We start from the raw sequence: 21,512 nt of genomic DNA, 5'->3' as shown, positions 1-21,512 counted from the left end.
CGGTGACATAGGAATGAAAGTGTACAGCTTTTTCATAACCTCTAGATGGGGGCATACATTTATAAAATGTGAAAGTTGTTTTAATTTTCCCCTATTCCTATGTATAATGCTAACTATTGACTTTTGACAATTTCTTTGTGGAAAAAAATGCCCATTATACTCAAGAAATTACAGTAGTGAACCAAAAATGAAAAGGACGGACTGCTATCAATATACATATATATATATATATATATATATATATATATATATTTCAACAAAACGAATTATTTTTGGTGAGGATCTGGATAAAGGCACACTTTTCAGTCAATATGAAAAATCGAACAGTGGAGCCTCCTGAATCTTATTGCACCACCCATATTTTCATGTTCATAATTTTTTCTAAATCACAAAGTACAGTAGCCTGCTAACTATAAACGGATGAACAAACAACAACCATAACAAGGATGCTTCACAATTTATAGGATTTCTTTAGTGTAGAACCACATTGCAATATATAAAAATATGTAAAAGACTACTGACAGTTTTTAAACATGTCAATCAAAACTCTGCATTATCATAATTCTTGATATGACTGAGGGAGTACAGAATGGAGTATTCGGTGAGTGTGCCGTATATCTCCTACCTTCTCTCCATACCCACGGTCTTTAGTCATCATCTCTCGAAGTGTTTGTAGAACTTTGATGCAGAGTCTCTCCTCATTTTCCTCCAGCAGTTGCTTGGTGTGTTTGATCAGCCTACACAAGTTAATTAACATCTTATATTTCTACCACAATCAAAATTAATACATGTTAATATGTCTTACTTGCATATGAAACCTCCGCTCTCACACTTCTTGCGTGAGTCAGTGTTTTCAGGGAAAAGCAGCTCTGGCCGATGCAGCACATCCACAAGTACAGACAACTCGGCCTGGACCAACGGACGCAGACGGTCCTCCAGTGCTGACACAATGTCCTTTATCCCACAGAAACACTGTTAGCACATGCTTGAATCGGTTCAACTGACATACACACACTGTACCTGCAGCCGTTCAATGATATTCCTGTAGTCGCGTGATGCTGTCACCACAGAGTCTCTACGGGCGGCGTTACGAGCAGACAGTCTCCAGCTCATTGCCGTTTTCTGAACAATGTTGTTGCATTTCACAAACAGGTTGTTCACTTGGTTGTCAAGGTCCACGGGAATGGCGATGGCTCTACCTTTGGCTGGCAGGGACGCATAGATGCACAAATGCAAAAGATGGCTCAGTGCAAAGCATCATGGTTAACGAGCTAATATCTATGTCCTCCGTGCAGGTGGCTGCACTAAGTGAATGTGAGTGAATGGTTTTTAGTGACAGTAATTACATTTTTAGGATGGGCGTTCAGCTTACCAACATCTGACAGGACTTTGATACAATTCTCCACAGAGCCTTTCTGGACAGGGAACAACCAGTTGCAGTGGTAGACCCTGAACACCGCCTGCAACAGCTGCACAAAGACTGGCTGTCTGGTCTGAGAATAGAAAAAAAAAGCTGTATTGGGGAGCAATTCATTTCTTCATCCTCAATAATGATTATTAATAATGGCAATCCATGCAGCAATTATAGTGCTTGTCCACATTAGGGTTGTGGGTGAGCTGGAGCCTGTCCCCGCTGAGTTTGGGTTAAAGGCAGGGTACAACATAGACAGGTCACCAGTCAAACAGAGGGCACTTACAAACAAAGAAGCACCCACAGTCACATTCAGACCTAAGGAAAATTTAAGAGTGTTCAATTAGCCTAATATCCAAGTTTATGGGATGAGGGAGGAAGCCGGAGTACTCAGTGGAAGCCCACGCAAGCACGGGGCGAACATGCAAACTCCACACAGAAGAACCCTCCACCTTAGAACTGTGAGGTAGAGATGCTAACCACAAACTACAATGCTGCTACATAATAATTAAGAAAATTATTATTATATATTATATTTAGACAGCACCTTTCAAGTGACCACATGACGCTTGTAAAAGTATTGTACAACCAAATATTCAATTATTGTAGTGGCAATTTGCTATAATTCCACAAGGCCCTGATAAGAATTCCTGAGCAAACACTTGCCCAAACCCCCTCAACGCCCATGCACAGTAAAAGGCCTTTAAATCTTTAAACCTGTAATTTACAATCTTTCATCACCTTACTGTACGACCGCTCCACCCATACAACATCAAACAAATATCTGGAATATTTTCCCCAATAAAGAAGCCTGTGGCAGAGAGTACAAGTAGGAAAGAAATTAAACAAGAAACAAGTTCTGTCATATATATCGCTGGCATCGGGAAAAAAGTTTTTGGAGCAATTCAAAATGCATCGTCAAAGAGAGCAAGCCATTTTCAACACTTTAGATTAGTCCATTATTTGTATAGTATGGTATCAATTTGTGAAAAAATGAACTTGACCAAATTTGGACATATGAGGTTTCCGCCCAACAGTGATAATATGCTACACAGCTGTTCCAAATATATTAATTCAATATATTAATCAATTACCTACAAAATGCGTAAGGTTCCTATAGATTAACAGGGTTCGCACTGCCCGTTCGCCATCTCGCTAATGGCTAATTGAAACAGGATCTGGAGAAGCGAATATTGCCCACGTTCGCCACACTGGCGAATCAAAATTGCCTGTGTCAAAACTCAAAACTCAAAAGCCCTTCCTGAAAGTTAAGTTAGCATTCAGGTTCACGGGCTTCCCCAGCGCCGCATGAAAAAATAAAAAAATAAATAAAAATTGACACACCTCACCAATGAGCTAGTTTTAGAACAGGCCCGCAGGCTTCTCAAGTGATCCTTGCACGGTACCCGCAGGCACCATGTTTGTGACCCCCGATCTATACCATCGCAAAATACAGCTATAGTATCAAAAACAATGACCCTATTGCTAAATTAATACTATATAAAACTGAGCATTATTACTTTTGTAAAGATTTTTTTCCGCAAACAGCTCTTCTATTGGGTCTCATTAGATTGCATTATTTGTTCATATACATGTGAATACATGTACATGGAAACATTTATGGATTGTAGTTCATGTTACAGTTTTTTTTTGGCTTGATTTCATACCTGCAAGGTAGTGCTCTGGTCAGAAAAAGGCGAGCTGAAAAAAGTGGTCACAATGTTCATGACAGTCTCGGTCACATAACGCTCCAGGATGGTGTCTGCATGCTTGCGATCGCTGGTATTATTGCAAACCTGCAATCCAAAAAAGTGCTCATATTACTTACAACTGATTTCCCGATCAAGTGAATCACTACATTTGAGCTGCCAGATGTTGCTTACTCTGCAAATGTCAACCAGGAAGTTCTCAAAGAGTTTCCACATGTGGTTGGAGGTGTAGATTTCCTTCATTTCAACCTCAGTGTCCACATAACAGTGGTTTAGAAAGTTGATATAAGCAATTTTGACCTAGAAGAGTGTAACACGTGCGAAACTGACATTTTTAACATAATAATCTACGGGACAAAATACGTGTCTACGTGTCTGAAGTTCATCTCACCTCTGGTATGCAATCCTCATTGGTCACCACTCGCACAATGTCATCCAGTGGTAGCAGAGAGTTACATTTGATCTCTGTGTAGACGTTCTTACCCTCTGTGCAGACGGCCAAAAGCTCCACCAGGTGAATGTGGTACATAAGTGGACTGTTCTCATCCATACGATCCCGCTCTGATCTCATCATCTGTACCAGAGTTTGAAACGAGGCGCGATCATTATAGAAGACCAAAACGTCTTCGCCCGCATTCACCAGCTGTGTGACGGCACATAAACACAGATTTGCATGAGGAAAAAAAACATTACCCATGAAACAGATGCTAACACGTGCAAACAGAACACCTCGGCCATGACGATGTCCTGACACTTTTTGATGAACTTATTCTCTGCTTTGACGATAGTCTGCAGAAATTGGAGGTACTGGACATTGCGCCCATGTGTCTCAATGCAGTGAACAAAGTGCTGAACCACACGCTCATTGATCTCACTGCACAGCTGGAAGTTGTTCATGAAAATATGCTGCATGGTGATGGCTTCCAAAATCTGAAAAACATGAGTAGCACGAGGAAAAAAAAAAAATTTTGCCTGTGTGACTTTTAACACTGGGATTTGCCACTAACAGAGCGATCTCTCACCCCAGGGTTGAGGAAGAGATTAATGTGCTTGTGAAGCAGCGCTTGGTTCTGCTGGTTCCCTGCACAGAAGTTTTGTAGGAACTGATGAGCTAACCTCATGATATCCTGCATGCGTAAATCTTCACCCTGAATTGAAAAAAAAAATCTTTAGTTCGTTCATTCAGACTACCAAAAGAATTACTAGGTTACTAAGAAGGTCACAGACACCTTCTCATACGGGATCTGTAGTAGTTCAAGGACAACAGCATGAGCCCCCATGTTCCGCAGTAACCTCTGCTGTTGCTTCCTGCTCTTCCTACCTGACTGACCCTCCTGGACACAAAGCCTGCAGAGGCGTAGGAGGATCTGATGGAGGAGAGAACATATGAAGAAGTGATCAATGTTTTGTTTTTGTTTTTTAAAAAACAAAAAAACATCGATATGGTTGGTAACCATACTCCATGAATGATGGTTACCTCTTTTACCACCCTGTAGTTGTAACTGCTGGTGCTCTCTGGTTTGTTTGGTTTTTCAGTACCTCCAGAATCCCCCTATGGGAAACACAATTGATTGCGCACAAAAGAACAAGGCCCAAGTGGGTTATTTAAAGATAGCATCAGTATCATATGTGATCTTTTGACAACTACAGTACAGTTGTGGACACATGAAGGTTGCACATATATGACACTCTCAACATGTGGCGTCATTGTTAAATAGTCAAAGGCTGACATAAACGACCAGACTGAGAGCCACAGTGTTCTTTCGTAAATAGATCATTCCGAACAGGTTTTGGATGAAATACATGGTCATGACAGTATTCAGTTGCTTCTCTCCTTTCGTAATTGACAGAAAGGAATTAAGTTTTTCTTAGGTATTTTACAGTATATTTTTGTACAAAAAGGAGAATTTGTTTTGTTTCCTTGAGTTTATTTAAAAAACTTTTTTTTTTTGTTTTTTTTTTAAATTCATGCCCTCACTTGAACTCGGCAACCGTCAGTGCGGGGAAAACATGCTTACTTGTATTTCATTATAGCATGGTTTTAGTAGATGCCTTACTCAAAACAGTGTCTACCGGTGTATTTTGTGTATTTGTTGGTACCTTTTTATGCACTGATTCCGTGGACAGCCCCTCTCCTGTATCCAAGACCTCGTCTGGACCCTGCCTTTTGTATACCCAGAGCTCAGACTTTTCCACGATGGAGCGCAGCTGGTCCAGGTCATACTTAATTTGCTTGTAATTCTCCACGTCTTGGCTGGTGACTAGCAGCTGGACCTTGTGACATATACAAGGAAAGGATCCATTACGTGATAAAGAGCAAACAAACTGATCTACACTGACAGTTGTTATCTTTTTTTATAATGTGGGACAATACCTGCTTAAAAGCCTGAAGAACCTCCTGCCTTTGACTGAAGTGCCGGAACAGCAGTTGGAGGGCCCTGGACACCAGAGGTGGATAGTCGTGCATGGTCAAGTGTAGAAGGACTCTAAGGAAAGTCCGTCCACCATGATCGTCCAGATCCAAGGGGGTGTTCTCGTCACTGGCCGCGCAGATCATATAGATTGAAATTAGATATCTTGCTTTGATTTGTGACCGCTATATTCAAAGTGTGATTACCTTCCACCAAATATCCCTTCTGCCTGCTCTTCAATGTGTTCAAAATCCAATGCTCCTAAAATGGTACGACTGTCAAAGTCATTGGATATATACATTTTGACATGTGATGAAGCAAAACATTCATCTCACCTGGCATATTGTTTGGACCTTCAACTGTTCCAGTTACCGATAATTCACTTTGGGAGTTGCTCTCATCAAACTCCCTCTTAAATATGGACAGCAGACAGGAGATCCTATAGTCCAGGCGGACATTTAATATGAACTGTGTAGAACAGCAGGAAATGAATGCGTGGTACGGGTTACATTTATTTATGGATGTCATTTCCAATGCTTCTCATGTACCTGCAGGATCTCAATGATCTTCAGCTTGGTATCCATGACCAAAATATCCTGTTTCTCTGGTTCAGTCTGAGACTTGACCGTGCTTCCATTGGAGCTGCTGTTCGATGTTGTGGGTAGGAAGCCGCCACCTCTAAGGACAACTTGAGACATCAGCTCCCCAACGCCATGAATGGACCGTATCACATTACTGCCTAGAAGAACATACACGTATATCAAAAGGGGGGGGGACCAAAACCTTTTCTCCAGTTAATTATTTTGCCCTCCCACCCATTCCGGCTGCTCATACCTTTGCTCTCATCTCCCTTTTCTAGCTTGTTGAATGGGAAAATTGTGTTCACATGGACACAGTCTAGAATAGCTAGCAGGATCTTGGTGAGTCTTAGTAAGTCACAGAAGTTGTAAAAGCCAAAATAAATCAGATTCCTAGACAAATTTACCACCTAAAAAAGAAGAAACAGGAATGGATAATTTTCTTTACTTACCAAAATGTGTGCCATGATTGTGACCGTTTTATACGCCTAATTGGTGAAACTAACCTCAAAGGTGAGCTTATTCTTTTCTTTATCTGCAAAAGGAAAGCTCTGACAAACCACATCTCTCAGGTAGTTCTCAACAAACTCCATGGTCTGTGAGAACCGTTCCTTAATTTCATCCTTAGATGTTCCGTCATTGTCATAACTACGGAGAGATCATATTAAAAGGATGAATACAAACTAAATCATGACAATGTGCGCATTATTAATAATAATATATATATTTTTTTAGACTATTTACTCACTCGTCAATGGCAATTTCAGATGGGATTTCAGACCATAGTCGTGCGTATTTGACAGGCGTAACCTGCTCCTGGGGATCACGGTCTACATGCATGTGCAGCATCATGCGGCAAAACGAGGCTCGCAGATCGTAAGGTAAGTCTTCATCCGACATGCATCGCAAGATCAGGTCTACATCCAGCTGTCCAGAGATCTTGTTAATCGCCAGGTACTGCCTGTCCAAACACATCCTGGCAAACAGGTTTAGCTGGTACCTACAAAAGGACAAACATTCAAGAACAATAATGATTACCATGCAATGAACCTCAAAAGGAGATCTTTGGGGGGGAGGCCAATAACTACCTATAGTAACTGATGACCTCCCGGTCCTCCTTTTGCCCCTCCTTGGCATCCTGGGCCAACTCCCTGATGCTTTTACTGCGGATCTCTTTATTGCTGTCCTTCCAGAACAACCACACCTCCTCCTCATCTTCCTCTGACTCCTCAGAGTTATCGCCAAGCGCTTCCCCTTCAATCTCAAATCTCGACAGAACTAGTCTGCAGCAGAAAAGTGTGGAGAAGAAGGTAAATAAAATATATATTTCGGAGAAAATTATCAAGATCCACTGGCTGACAACTAGTGATTAAAAGCTATGAAAACCTCACGTCACGATTATAGTGACAAATCAGTATTATTACAGTATTTCTAAAATACATTGAAAACATTAACATTCATCGTCTGAAACAAAACAATTATCACTTTATTGGTAAACTGGGATTTCTTTCATCCATACTGCTAAATTACATTCACATTTAGACGGTTTTACTATGCACATCTGTTCTGGCATACAGTTTTGCCTTTTTTAATTGCATATCAATATAGCTTAATAATTCTCATATTATATACTATATTCTAATCATTCTTGAACTGAAATATTCCATGTGTCTGAAGTGTTGTCAACAAATGGCTTGTTTGGCCTCCCTTTTAGAGGAGGGAGCACGCACTTAGTTTCAATTAGGATGTCTGCGTTAGCTGGATCCAGCACAGCATTGCATATCAGTTCCTGTGTTACAGGAATGGACTTATTCATGGACACACATAAGTCCGACAAGTAGTCCAAGAACCTGGACACAAAACACACGACAAACAAAAATAAGCAACATAAATCATTACTCCTAAAAAAAAAAAAAATGAAATAAATATCTGCAAACTTTTAGATAAAAAATATCTCAATGAAAACGGATTACAATCAAATCAATCACTTTTCGTGCTTGTTGGTTCATCACACAGACCCGTTAACCAACCTGGGCTCACGGTTCTTGCGGACCAGGCTGACAAACGTGTCAATCTCTGCGGCGGTAATATGTTTCTCTAGTAACTTGCGGTTATTGTGGAGGAGGGCTGTGATAGTGTCTTCTGCCAGAACATCATAGCCAATTTGTTTCTGCATGAATCGAAATTGCTTGGCAATATACTCCTGTGGATGCAGACAAGCAGACATTGAACGCAAACTCACCCCTTGATTTTGTCAAGTTCGATACAAAGATTTGCAAATCAAAGACTTGGTATCTCTTGATTTCTTTAAGTCAAACATTCGGCAGAAAAATCCAAGGCCCACGCAAGTTTACTATTTCAGATTCTCCATGGATTCATGTTGATTAAAGAAAAAAGGAAAGAAAAAGAATGAATGATTTTTACTACTTCTATGATCAGCAGCTGAATATGTTTTTGGGATATTTGTATTAAAATATTATTTGCCAAAGAGCCTTGAAAACTGAAGAGGAAAAAAAAATCTAAACGTGACACACTCAATTTCACATCAACGATTCACAGAAATTAAATTTACTAATCGCATCAGTGCTGCTACAGAGAAAAGGCCAGACTATCGAGTTACTAGAATACTTGTCAGCAAACACTGCGGTTGCATGTAAAGGTTACGCTAGGTCACTCACAAATCTAGAACACAGGCCCGCTAGACCAGAAATGCTGTACCTGGTTCTTGCGGTAGTCCTGTTGGGAGTGACGCAAAACCCGGTAACACAGGCGGCAGATGTGTCTGAAGGGGGCATGGCGCTGGTCAGCAAGCTCCTCCAATCGCAGCATTGGGCCATCACCACTGTCAGTGAAGGGGGCCTGAAGTAGCTTGAAGATCTGACTCCAGGAAAGAATTTGAACATGTCTATTAGACCTGATAAAGCTGCTCTCAGACAAGTATTTACACGGCACAAAGTGCTGAAGTTGTACCTGTTTGAGAATATTCTGTTCTCTCATTAGTTTCTGCCTTTCTCTATTTGGTTTATTGACCGTAATCTCAAGAACATCCTGTCCATTGTTGGGAATGTCAACAACAAAGAACACCAGGTCTTCTAGAAGTTTTGTAACTGCTCTGGTTGTCCATTCAAAAAGAGAGAAACATCCAATTTTGAAGAACTAATGGAAGCTTTAATCTTTTACTCAGCATGGACTTTGTACCTTCTCTCATTCTGTGTGATGGTGCCTTTTTCAAGCTTTCCAGCAATAGAGGCCAGCACTTTACTGGCATCGTTGGCAAAGTCAAGGTCTCGTACTTCAGCTGGGGAGACAGGCACAATTGCAAAGGCCTCTTTGTCCTCTTTCAGCGCAGACGTGCCAATCTGTGATTAGCAAAAGGTATACGGTATGCCATAGAAGACCATAGACATACATAAATGTTAGTCCAGTTACAAGAGCCGATGAACAGTAGACTATGGACAAAACTATCGAGACACACTCATAATCAATTAACGAAACAGTCAACAGATCGCAAATTGAAGGTGGGGAATTCTACACTTCAAAATTTGTGGAAACAGTTTGGGGAAGGCCCTTTTCTGTTCTATTATGACTGTGCCCCACTACATGACGCAAGGTTAGTCAAAAACACGCTTGAATGAGTTTGTTGCGGAAGAACTCGAGGGCCTCAACTTCTACCACATCAAACACCTTTGGGATGAACTACAACAGAGATTGCGACCCAACACTCATGACCGACCGTTGACCTCGAAATAATTTTCTTGCATCCCAATAATTTTGTCCAGTGTAGGTCAGGAAAGAAAGAATTTACATTATTCCAATGTGTTTCACATCAGTTGAGCACCAATGTTTTTTTTTTTAATGTTTCTAACAATAAACACTTACACGAAGCATGACAGGTTTTTCCTCCTCTTTGTCAATGGGTTGGTTGGTGCTGTGAACCCATGTGTTGGTGCACAGGTGTCTGAGCCGCACATAGGAATTCCTGAAATTACATTTGTATTATTTTTTTATTTATTAGTGTATAATTTGCCCACTATAACTAAAGCCACTCATGCAATAATGTATGATGAGTCTGACGGCAAGTGAAATATAAGATGAATATAAACAAAAGCAGGCGGTACGGTGGGCGACTGGTTAGCACATCTGCCTCACAGTTCTGAGGACCGGGGTTCAATCCCCGGCTCCGCCTGTGTGGACTTTGCATGTTCTCTCCGTGCCTGTGTGGGGTTTCTCTGGGTACTCCGGTTTCCTCCCACATCCCAAAAACATGCGTGGTAGGTTGATTGAAGACGCTAAATTGCCCATAGGTGTGAATGTGAGTGTGAATGGTTGTTTGCTTATATGTGCCCTGCGATTGGCTGGCGACCAGTTCGGGGTGTACCCTGCCTCTCGCCCGAAGATAGCTGGGCAGCACGCCCGTGACCCTAGTGGGGATAAGCGGTACAGAAAATGGATGGATGGATGGATATATACAAAAGCAATGTGCACTGAGAAATATGCTGTGCAACACAATGGAGATACAAGGTCAGGCCACTGGGTTACACATGAAGCATAGCGGATTTTACTTAATGCTAACACAGCAGTTTTGTGCTCCGATGAATCACATTATGTACAGTCAATTTAAAGCACTTCAGAGTACCTGGGTACTAGTGAGTCTCCTCCTCTCAGCGTGGTCGGGTCCAGCTCAAATATGGAAGAAATATCATTTCCATCAGGGACGGATACAAGTGTGTACATTACTTTATCCTGAACATTTCTCAAACGGGTCCGTAAGGCCTCTTGCTCCAAATCCAGCTGGAAGCAGAAACCATGTAGTAATTATCAGCATTATAAAGAAATGCAATCTCAGAACTCCACATTTTTGGGAAATGATGTCAAAGAGTTGGCTGCTGTATTACGGTGACGCAATTTCTTGGAATTGAGGGTGTGCAGTGCAGCAGAAAATGTAATAAAGGAGATAAAAGCATTATTGTTCTGACAACACCACAACACAAATACCTAACTAAAACAAAATGTAATTTTCCCAGTGTGACGACTTCAATAAGCAGAGTTGTTTGCAAGAACGTATGAGAAACAACCTCTCTAAATCATTGAGGTTTCATTTATGCATAAGACTAATACACAACTTTTGGGTTTTAGATTAGGAACACTTGCATAATCTATTGAGATCAGAGGCAAACGTAGTTAAATGAAAGAACTCTCTCTCTCTGTGTGTGTGTGTGTGTGTCAGTGACGGTTCTGGCCTTGGCCTCCCCTGTACCCTGCCCCCCCAAAATCGAGCCCCCACCTGTCGACAAAATGAAATAATAGAAAAAGGTTTCAGGCAGCCCCCCCAAACAACAATAAATGCGCTTGATTTGTTTACCCCATCAATGGAGGCAGTTATGCTGTACGGTGAGAGACAAACCCAGACTACTCTCAAAATATAGACCAGCGAGGGAGCATTACCAGTGGATACTGCCATCTGCTGGCCACCAATAGAATTGGTGGCCAGCGTAATTTTAAGATGCTTATTGTTTTGGGATAAGATACTTATTGTTTTGGGAGTGAAACTACTTAGTATGTAACACGTACGAGAGGTGTGTGGCAGACTTACTGAGGCGCGGGAATCTAGACCTTGCTCTTCATATTCTGGATTCACCTGCAAATACACAGATCGCAGGGGTACTACAGCATTGTTTCAAAATGATTTGACAGCTTGAACGCATCATAAAAATAAAAACAGACACTGCCTTTGTGTGTAAACTCTTTACCAGTCAGTGAATAATTTCTCTTTAGATAAATTTAACATATATATATATATATATATATATATATATATATATATACACACACACACACACACACAATATTCATTACTTTCGTACACATATTTGTACACATTGAATATAAAAAAATTCATAATGATGTAATGACCTTCGATTCCCTCTAACATAATCAATACAGTTTATTATCACAGTACTTTTACTGGTGTTTGACTTCTCAATATCAAACTAAAGCCAATGAATTAGATGACACTGTTCTGTGGTGGACTGACCTCTGCAGCGAGGTAATGTCCAGTGGCCAGGTGTTTAAACCTGAACAGACTATTCCAGTAGCCTGCCCCCCCTCGGCAGGGATCATGTTGTACAACCTGATGTATACACAGAGTTAAACTGTTACAGGCATAGGATTTATTGAACAGTGATGCACCAAGGGGATTGTAAAGAACGGTCCCGCCATCACTTTGGCCCCCTCACCTCTATCTCCCATAGGGCTTTGCTGCTAGTTGCTGAGGTAGCTGACTGCCGCCCAGTCGTGCGAAGAAACACATACTGTTTTTTTCTGTGATCATCACAAGTGAGGAATTTTTCTTGCTCTGCATGAAACAAGCGTACCACATCGCCCTGGACAGAAACATAAGGCTTTATTTTATTTTATTTTTTTCATTTTTTTGCAGCTCAACAGTAATTACTCGAGAACTAGGTGTACCGTTACCTCACAAGATGCATCATAAGCTGTGATGAATTAAAAACTGTGGGCCCGACTTGCATTCAGTCAATGTGGACTGATACTAGCAATTGCAAGTATGGCTATGACTATAAACTACTACAACATACACATTACCTTTGAATAGACTGACAAGGAATATTATGTATCACATACAGTGAGAATGAAAAATAATTATTTGAGGGGTGCTATTAAATAAAAGAGTAATCTCATGTAGAGCGTTTTTTCTTCTTCTATGATCTATATGAAAGAAATGGCACAAAGTGATTAAAAGTGTTGGAATATTAATTGGCCCTATGTTAGGATCTTTGAGTATGATCCAAATAACACTGTGACTGTGATAAAAGCCACATATCGAAAGAAAAACACTTTTTTTAAACATCTTTCAAGGTGCCCGTGACCCCAGTGAGGATAAGCGGTACAGAAAATGGATGAATGGATGGATGTTTCAAGGTGCTACTTTAAGACGAACCCCTTTTAAGATGATCTCCTGATTGTCACTCCATTTCATGAACAGGACGATCTTCCAGCTTGTGTTGCAGTTGACTGAATTCACCTTAAAAAATACAAATGGGAGCTTGTTGTCACTGAAGGGGGAAACTAAAACCTATGCGCAGGTAAAGGAGCAGCTTAGAATTTTACAGTGATTAATCATCACCTGCAGTAAGGAGGAAACATATGTTTTTAGAGATTGATCATGGAACTTTTTTTGATTCCCAAGAGATCAATTAATTTAAAGTGCACAGCGTCAAAGAAAATAAAAAAAAGAGGAAGTTGTGTTCCTGCGGGCATGAAGATAATGAGTACAACTTCCAATAAATAAACATCTCAGTTTGAATAGAAGTTAAAATGCAGCAGTAATGCAAGAGAAAAATCACAACATTGTGACTACAGAATTGTGGCTTTTCTATCAGATGGCTGGTAACCGAGCAGCAGTAACACGTTAAAAATAGATTGTCCACCGCCAAACACGCCCACAGACAAATCCAAAGGCTTGAGATGAGATGCATCAGCGTCACCAGACCTCGTTACATCCTGGATTATCCACGAGCTGGTGTGTGCTGGCGTGGAGTGGCTGGCCAGCGTTCACCGGGTTCAAGACCACTTTGTCGCCAATCACCACCTGTCATCACACACAAAATACCACCAATGCAAAACATGAAAAAAATAAAGCTCTCGCTTGTTTCCAACAGCTATCCTAACCACTATAGCAGTGATTGTGGATGACAGTGGTGTAGATTTCATTTACTATATATATATATTTTTTTTTACATACTTAAATTACTCAAAAGCCAACTACTGCATGCAGCGATGATTTATAATCAAGCCTCGTGTAATAGCTAAACTGAGTCTGGGAGGAGCTTATGTGAATCACTTATTGCCTGGGTGCAGGCCAATAACACCATTCTAGTGCCAACAAGAGATTCGTGACCAGGTAAAATCCTACTGTGGGCTGGCAGAGCTTCTGGTAGGGATATAGTAGGTGCGATCTGATTGGGGACTACTACTGAGGTCATATTCACACAAACATATTTCTTTATTGTGGGGGAGGGGTGGGGGGGGTCTGGGTTTACACATGTAAATTGCATTTTATGTTATTGAAAAAGTTTTCGGAAAACTATTTTATTCCCCAGAAACTAGCAGTATTTATTCTGGCTTGTCTCCTTGGTATGATGTCATTGTGTACAGGCTGTTCTGTGAGATTTTTGTTTTGTTTTACATTAGATATTATATTTAAGTTTGACATTCAGTATTAATCAGCTTCCCTATCATTTGGCATGCAAGACTCTCTTTTTGACCGGTCATTGTCAATATTTTGCCCTTTCCACAAATTACTGTTATCATGTTACTGAATGCTCTATAGCATCACTTGTTGCTATGAAATGCACTCGGAAACCTGCAAATATATAATGTGATATGAGACTCTTTAAAAGTCAATATTGTAGGCAGTCTTTTTAAAAAATTAAAAAATACCAGTGTTTGCTGCTAAAGAGGAATGGTGGACTGAGCGTAAGCAGCGATGGTACATTTGCAGTATTTCCAAAATACAAATAAAATCAATATCAGTGTCTTAGTTTTAAAATTCCAACTTGAATAATAGAAGCAAACATTTTCATTCAAGTTTTTGTCAGTTGTTCCTTTATCTCACTGTGCAAAGGAAACAGAACATCTGGCCGTCATATTGTACTTTTTATGTTAGGGATGCACCGATTTATGAGCCAAACGTGTTATCAAAAGACTTCCACTGGACTGTCACAAAATAAAACATTGGGATCACTGTGGCCAGTGTTCACCTGTTAGTATGCAGCTACTATTTGTCATCTGACTTAACAATATTAGAAGGGAGATGGTTTTGTTGCAGACTGAAATGGCTCATAAAGGCTTTTTGAAAAGGTTTTACTATCTTATGTGTAGACCGTCAGCTCTTCAACTTCAACTAGAACAGAATATAGTCATTTCCCTGTGTGTATGTGCTTGCTCACACTGTCCCCGATGGAGCGCAGCTTGTAGAAGGGCTGGATGTAGAACCAGGAGCCTTCATTTCCTGCTGGGTCCAGCATCACCCTCATGGCGTTCTTCTCCAAGAGGGCAGGCAAACGCTTGTTCACTGTCAGGTATTTGTTGCTCTTTAGGTGGAGAAGCTAAGGGGAAACAAGATATAATTGTGTTGGGTTTTTGTGTGGGGGGAGGTAGGGGGACTTCCAAAGGGGTAAGGTTGTTAGAATGTTCAGGCGATACAAGAAAACAGTAATGATTATTTTTCTTTCACTTTCACAAATGAATTCCAAATCTTAATGGTTTTAGTCTTCTTGGATTAGTAATTATAAGTAGTCCAATAATTGCAATTGGTATTAGTGAGACGGTTTTCATGTCCCAGTTAAAGACAGACGCTTATGACAAACCTGAATAACATTGCCGTACTGAATGACTGTACCCAGCAGCTTTTTGTTTTCTGAGTCATTTTGTTTCTTCTCCAGGTCAGCTGCATGCTATGAGGCATAAGGCAGATAAGGGAGGGGTCAGGTTTGAAGCACAGATGGTCACTCTCACAGGTATTTACTGCAATATTTTGCAATAATACAAGTAATGATAAATAGTTTGACAGTTTAAATAATAACAATAAAGCACCCAAAAAAAGTAAAAATGCACACTGAGACAAAAATGGTGTCTGTCCATCAATACCCATGGTAACAATGGAGAGATTTCAATGTTAATTTTTATGAGAAAGTGGTCAGATAGCCAGTTGCTTTAAAAGGTATTGCATGAGAGCTTGAAGCGTAGGAAGGAAAGTGTGGAGGAAGAAAAGTTGAAGTTAAAGGCTTTATAATGCTCTATAAAAAGAACGTTTCAAAATTCTACCTCAGCAAATGTACTTTCCTGAAAATACAGGACTACGGAACATTTCAAATTCCATAAAACCACTACACAGTGTTACATTAAGCTATCAGCAAAACCTGAAAATAAAGATGTGAGAACATTTCTAAACCGCACAACTGTGTGTTGAGTCTTTGAGCTGTGCGTTCATCTCAGTGTATAGTGCCCTTTGCCGGAGTGATGACTGTGAGGCCGATGTGTTGTCACACTTACGTGGAGCTTGTTGAGGAGCACCGTGTCTGTGTTCCCTCCAGGCTTGGCTGCTTTCCAGAACTGCTTTTGGGCTGAGTAGCGGTTCATGGGACACAGTCTGAAGAGACAGTCTTTCCGGGGCAAAGTTTTGAAAAATGGACAAGGAGAGAGAGACACACAAACAAACTGCTATAATAGGCAGGATGTTTTCCAAATGTATTATGTATCTTTTTTTTTTTTTTTTTAAACAGAGATAACATATAACAGGGCAAAAAATATTTGTCAGGGTACTTGGTTAGAAAAAAGGGTGTTGAACTACAAAAAAAAATGAAAAACCTCAAAATATATTATATTTGATGCGTGTTCATTATAAAACACGGTAATGTAAAACGACTAGTAATTTACAGTGGAACCTCAGAAACAATGGATTTCAGGCCTCTCGTCAAGCGAGTTTACTGCCTGGGAGGCAAGTAGTTTCACATCCACACTAAACTAAACAATGTTCGTTTAATTATGATCTTCTTGTGCTTAATAGGCAGCATAGAAACAGCAACCAGATTGTGTCGTATGTTGTGATAACTTTCATTTACTTTTCTACAGTCCTTATCACACTTTGTTTGGCATATTTTTTTCAGAAAAGCGGAGTGTAAATTATACGACTTCAGGGTCATTCAACTTTAGATCTTCCACTGTAAATGTATGAATAAGCATAATTATTTCACTTTAGCTCCTTTCTAAAATGTAAACATTCAAAGTGCTTTTATGAAGTTCACTCATTCACGCCAACAGTAATAGTGGGACATGTGCTACCATTATGCATCATTTATCATTTTCACACATTTAGCACTGGCAGATTGGAAACCACGGACGGTATCACCTAAACCAAGACACTCCATATTACACTGCAGTGTGAGTGTGACGCACTTCAAACACATTCACAACTCTAATGAATGAAAATGAAAGCGCTTCGGCAAGGTTTGATGAGGAACAGCCAGCTGTGTGTGTCAATGCATGCCCCTATGCAGCCATTTTGTACAAGATAAGAAACATTTGGTCACGATCTGCATAGGGCGTGCAAACATGTGTGACAACCCAAGGGAGTGCACGGCCACAGCAGTGAGGTCAGAAAGAACAAGAATAATGTGAGGCTCTTATCAGTGGATGCATGACTCATTTTCATAGATAGAGTTGAAGCAGGAGGGAGAGCAGCAGTCTCATTTGCATGAGGACACAGTTGATCTGAACACAGTTCCTCTTCTGGCCAAGAGAAGTTCCTCTTCTTCAGCTGCACTACAATCGACTTCACCCCTCCTCAGACCAAACTTCTATTTTGAGGGTGTAAGAAGAGGGAAGGAACAAGAAAATAAAAATCAGACCATCCTTCCCCTGTTCTCTCACTCTCTCTCCCAGCTTTGGTTGTAGCAACATGTCCAAATAAGGCCAACCAAGAGAAGAGGAGTGGGATGAAAAAGAGGGTGGGGATTCCTTATCCTTAACGTCCATATTCTTTCATCCACCCTTTCCCTTGATAAATTCCACAAATTTCACCAAGTTAATGCTCTCTCAATCTCCACAAAGTTCTTCACCTACAACCACATCAGATATGATTTACTTTAGTATGACCCAGAATACTGTTTAAAAAAAACTAAAAAAAACAGAAAAGGAAGTGGCTGAAAAATGAGGACGACAGAAAGACTGAAAGAATGTTAAGCAGAGCGAGAGAGAGAAAGAGAGGAAACTGGCTGCAGGAACAGTGCAAACTTACATCTGCTGAATGGGCATTTGCACAGCTTTTCATGAGCAGATATTAGCTGAAGTGAGAAAATTGTTTTCTATGCTCATTTTAAAACACTTTCTTAACTGTAAACACACACACGGTTGGAAAATACAGTATGTAGTACTGCACGGAAATGTATCATCGTGCAATTCTTTTTAATTCAAGTCAACTCAACAGTCACGTTGCTTTAATTGAACTGAAACAGGGCTCAGAATTCCTTCTGGGGTCACTGGGCAGGAGAACTGCTGGGAGGAATCTCTTGGAATCATTAACATTCTTGTAATGTAAAACAATCTATTACTAGCTGGGAAATTTAAGAAAAGAATAATTTAAAAAATAATCATAATAATAATCACTTGTGACAGTACAACAGTACATTCAAGTTTTATTACCAAGACAGTAGTTAATTTGATAACAGCATTAAATTTGATTCTACAAACTGAGCAGAATGTCTAATTCTACCTCACTGAAAAATTTAATTTCGTGGAATATGATCAATAATTTAAGGACATTAAAAAGAACACAAAATATCGTACCTACCGAAAATATTTTTTTTTTGTTCCACCCCAGGTCCGCCACACAGTTCTGAGGTTTAACCCTCTTGTGAACCACTGTAGTAAACAAAAATGTAACATAGATATGTCAAAGATGACCAAGGGGAATTACTGTAGTTAAAATGAAAAAAAACAAACAAACAAAAAAAAAACTACTAAAGTATTAGTATGACAATGACCAAAGACGTTGTACTGCACCATGAATATAATAAAGAAGCTCATATTTTATGGTAAATGACTACAAAATGTTATATTAACTCTTGTACATGTTAAAATATTCACAAAAACGGAGCGCATTATTGAAAATTCTATAGATGTGGTTTTGTTGTTGTTGACAATTTCAGCTTGTCTGTAGCTTTCATATGTATTAAAAATATTAATTTGAGCACCTAGTTCAATCAATCAATTTAAACAATGTTATCATAAGATGTGTTTTTTTAGACTTTAACACCTTAGTAGCACTTTTAAGACCTAGGTCCTCTTCAGATTGTACTTTTTGCCTCTGAACGTTCCTTTCCTTTCCGAGCAACATGACCCAGAAGTACTTGAAGGAAAGGTTGTTTGAATTCTAAAAATGCTTGGGAAAGGTGCCTCGATGCAACCTTTCGTACTCCTTTAGCATAGGTTTCCCCTGACCAATCTTTACAAAAGGAAGGGAGATACTCTTTACCCATAATTCTTATGGCAGGAATATTTAAAGTTAAAATCCACCATCTTCCAAATGTATTAGTTTCACGCTAAAGACTTAATCAGCAATGCTCACCGTTGCACAATGACCACAGTTAGGAAAAGTGGAGCGCTGTTTGAAAGGAAGCAACTTTTCATCTCGCCCGTGACCTGATGACATTTTCCACAAAGGTTAAGGAAATGTGGTATATAAGGTGAGAGATGTGACTTTCCGAAGAGGCCCCTAGTCTTTCGATCCTACACTTGGGATCACCAAAGTTGGCTCTTCAGATTTGTGTAGATGTTTGTTGCATAATTGGAAAAATGGCATCTACTACACAGCCATCCAAGTAGCCAAAGCATGTCATGTGATACAAAAGCTTCAGAACCGCTGTGAAATGTGAGCAGTGACTTCATGCAGTGGATACAACATCTGGCAGGGGACCACATATTACATAAGACTTCGATTCTGCGTTAAGTCAACAATAGCCTCAATGATCTGCGTTTTATAAACTGCTACGGTCTCCAAACTTTTTATCCTGTTCAGAGACGGCGGAAGCGTCTCATCATTTGTAGAGCATATAAGACATCAAATATCCCACAATAGCAGCCTTGGCCATTTCCAGTCAGATGACTCCATCTCGATAGCCAGTAAAACTATGCACTTACGTTGGACATATTTGGAAAGGAATGCACTTGAGAGATCGACAGTATTTCTGGTAATTAACCAGCAGACAGAGCGACACTCATATGTGATGGGAAGAATTCAAGCTCATTTTAAGGTACGATGGCTGGCGCCGCACTGCTCCAAGTGTACTGGGTGTTCAGGGACATGCATGAAGATCCTGATGTGAAAGAAACCAGGAAAAGTCAAAGATTTTGATCAGAGACATAAATGTACAGGCGGCACGGTGGACGACTGGTTAGAGCGTCAGCCTCACAGTTCTGAGGATCCGGGTTCAATCCCCGGCCCCGACTGTGTGGAGTTTGCATGTTCTCCCCGTGCCTGCGTGGGTTTTCTCCGGGCACTCCGGTTTCCTCTCACATCCTAATAACATGCATAAATTGGAGACTCTAAATTGCCTGCAAGTGTGACTGTGAGTGCGAATGGTTGTCTGTTTGTATGTGCCCTGCGATTGGCTGGCAACCAGTTCAGGGTGTAGCCCGCCTCCTGCCCGATTACAGCTGGGATAGGCTCCAGCACGCCCGCGACCCTAGTGAGGAGAAGCGGCTCAGAAAATGGATGGATGGACATAAATGTACAGACATGCACCGGAATCCGACAGACTATATTATATTATATAATATAATATATTTGGAACAGTGCATTTTCTCTTTAAAAAAATACTGGATACTAATAATGGAAGTTTTGTTTAAAAATATTTGAACTATATTCTGACTGAATTATATTCTGACTTGAAAATTATGCAGATTGCCATTTCTATCTACGACTTGGGAAAATCTGAGAAAACCATAATTTGCAAAATAATTTGGAAAACAGCGTAATTGCTGTCAGGGTGGTTTTCTGCTGTTATGTAGAAGAAATAGACAGTAATTGGTTATTGGTATATTGTCCACAGTAGTAAATTGCCTTGTATTGACTACCAATCACAGTTCTTTTCTGTGTGTCAGTGTGAAATATAGCTCACGGCTTGCATGAGTGAACGTTTGATTACACTAACTGCACGTGTGTTTACATTAGAAGGAAATGTTGAGCATACCTCAGCAGTGACAGTGTTAGACCCCGACAGCACAGTTAGTAAGACTTTGAGGCTAGTGTCTGCGATAGCATATGAGACATACGCACATACACACACACACACAAAACCAGTGCTAATGTTGATACTAATATGGGTGATCTCATCAATCCAGTAGTTTCTGGATCCACAATTTTTTTTTTTTTTTTTTTTAAGCAAATCACACTATCAGCATCAGTGGCAGGCAGTAGCAGGCTAAATTATTGACTATATCATAGTAAGCCATTATGCATCTATGGAGTTGTCTTTATGTACAGTTCTAAACTAGATCGTTATTTATGTTGAACACAATAAAAGGCTAAAGAACAATGTACGACAGTGTCAACTCCCCACAAATTGTGAGGCGCACATTTTGAAAACTTACAACCAAAGGAACACATGGCCAACCAGGCTGTTCGCACAAAAGTTGAAAGAAAAAGAATAACGTGAATGTAACCTCATCCACTGCCATTTACGGTTATAGAAGTTAAATATCCATTTTAACTGAGAGAGCTGGCAGCGAATGAATGGTAAAGGATTTGTATGGTGTAGACAGGCTTGGGGAGTAACGGAATGCATGTACCGGCGTTACGTAATCAGGATACAAAAAAAAAACA

At 40.2% G+C, this 21,512-nt stretch overlaps 1 protein-coding gene across 5 annotated transcripts in view; it reads right to left on the bottom strand.

The window, feature by feature from the left end:
• Window positions 1-21,512, bottom strand: part of LOC133408302 (inositol 1,4,5-trisphosphate receptor type 1) — a 74,470-nt gene that overhangs the window by 40,992 nt on the left and 11,966 nt on the right. For all 5 annotated transcript variants that reach the window (XR_009769287.1, XM_061687022.1, XM_061687024.1 and 2 more), the window contains exons 4-38: window positions 16,184-16,293; window positions 15,499-15,585; window positions 15,079-15,237; window positions 13,620-13,718; window positions 13,068-13,151; window positions 12,346-12,492; window positions 12,144-12,239; window positions 11,703-11,747; window positions 10,746-10,900; window positions 9,989-10,088; window positions 9,308-9,468; window positions 9,080-9,221; window positions 8,828-8,986; window positions 8,140-8,312; window positions 7,840-7,959; window positions 7,198-7,392; window positions 6,858-7,109; window positions 6,616-6,757; window positions 6,366-6,519; window positions 6,080-6,270; window positions 5,867-5,999; window positions 5,738-5,792; window positions 5,495-5,660; window positions 5,221-5,394; window positions 4,598-4,672; window positions 4,350-4,487; window positions 4,143-4,268; window positions 3,850-4,050; window positions 3,512-3,763; window positions 3,295-3,420; window positions 3,079-3,207; window positions 1,373-1,493; window positions 1,021-1,205; window positions 806-954; window positions 626-737 (exon numbers count right to left, since the gene is read on the bottom strand). Coding sequence is in view for 4 of the 5 variants with exons in the window: in XM_061687022.1 (XP_061543006.1) it covers window positions 626-737; window positions 806-954; window positions 1,021-1,205; window positions 1,373-1,493; window positions 3,079-3,207; window positions 3,295-3,420; window positions 3,512-3,763; window positions 3,850-4,050; window positions 4,143-4,268; window positions 4,350-4,487; window positions 4,598-4,672; window positions 5,221-5,394; window positions 5,495-5,660; window positions 5,738-5,792; window positions 5,867-5,999; window positions 6,080-6,270; window positions 6,366-6,519; window positions 6,616-6,757; window positions 6,858-7,109; window positions 7,198-7,392; window positions 7,840-7,959; window positions 8,140-8,312; window positions 8,828-8,986; window positions 9,080-9,221; window positions 9,308-9,468; window positions 9,989-10,088; window positions 10,746-10,900; window positions 11,703-11,747; window positions 12,144-12,239; window positions 12,346-12,492; window positions 13,068-13,151; window positions 13,620-13,718; window positions 15,079-15,237; window positions 15,499-15,585; window positions 16,184-16,293 (4,913 nt within the window). In the remaining variant the exon portion in view is untranslated. The remainder of the gene's footprint in view (window positions 1-625; window positions 738-805; window positions 955-1,020; window positions 1,206-1,372; window positions 1,494-3,078; window positions 3,208-3,294; window positions 3,421-3,511; window positions 3,764-3,849; window positions 4,051-4,142; window positions 4,269-4,349; window positions 4,488-4,597; window positions 4,673-5,220; window positions 5,395-5,494; window positions 5,661-5,737; window positions 5,793-5,866; window positions 6,000-6,079; window positions 6,271-6,365; window positions 6,520-6,615; window positions 6,758-6,857; window positions 7,110-7,197; window positions 7,393-7,839; window positions 7,960-8,139; window positions 8,313-8,827; window positions 8,987-9,079; window positions 9,222-9,307; window positions 9,469-9,988; window positions 10,089-10,745; window positions 10,901-11,702; window positions 11,748-12,143; window positions 12,240-12,345; window positions 12,493-13,067; window positions 13,152-13,619; window positions 13,719-15,078; window positions 15,238-15,498; window positions 15,586-16,183; window positions 16,294-21,512) is intronic.

Source organism: Phycodurus eques, chromosome 10, assembly GCF_024500275.1.
Source record: "Phycodurus eques isolate BA_2022a chromosome 10, UOR_Pequ_1.1, whole genome shotgun sequence".
Lineage (NCBI taxonomy): Eukaryota > Metazoa > Chordata > Actinopteri > Syngnathiformes > Syngnathidae > Phycodurus > Phycodurus eques.
This window is presented reverse-complemented; position numbering and strand designations above follow the sequence as displayed.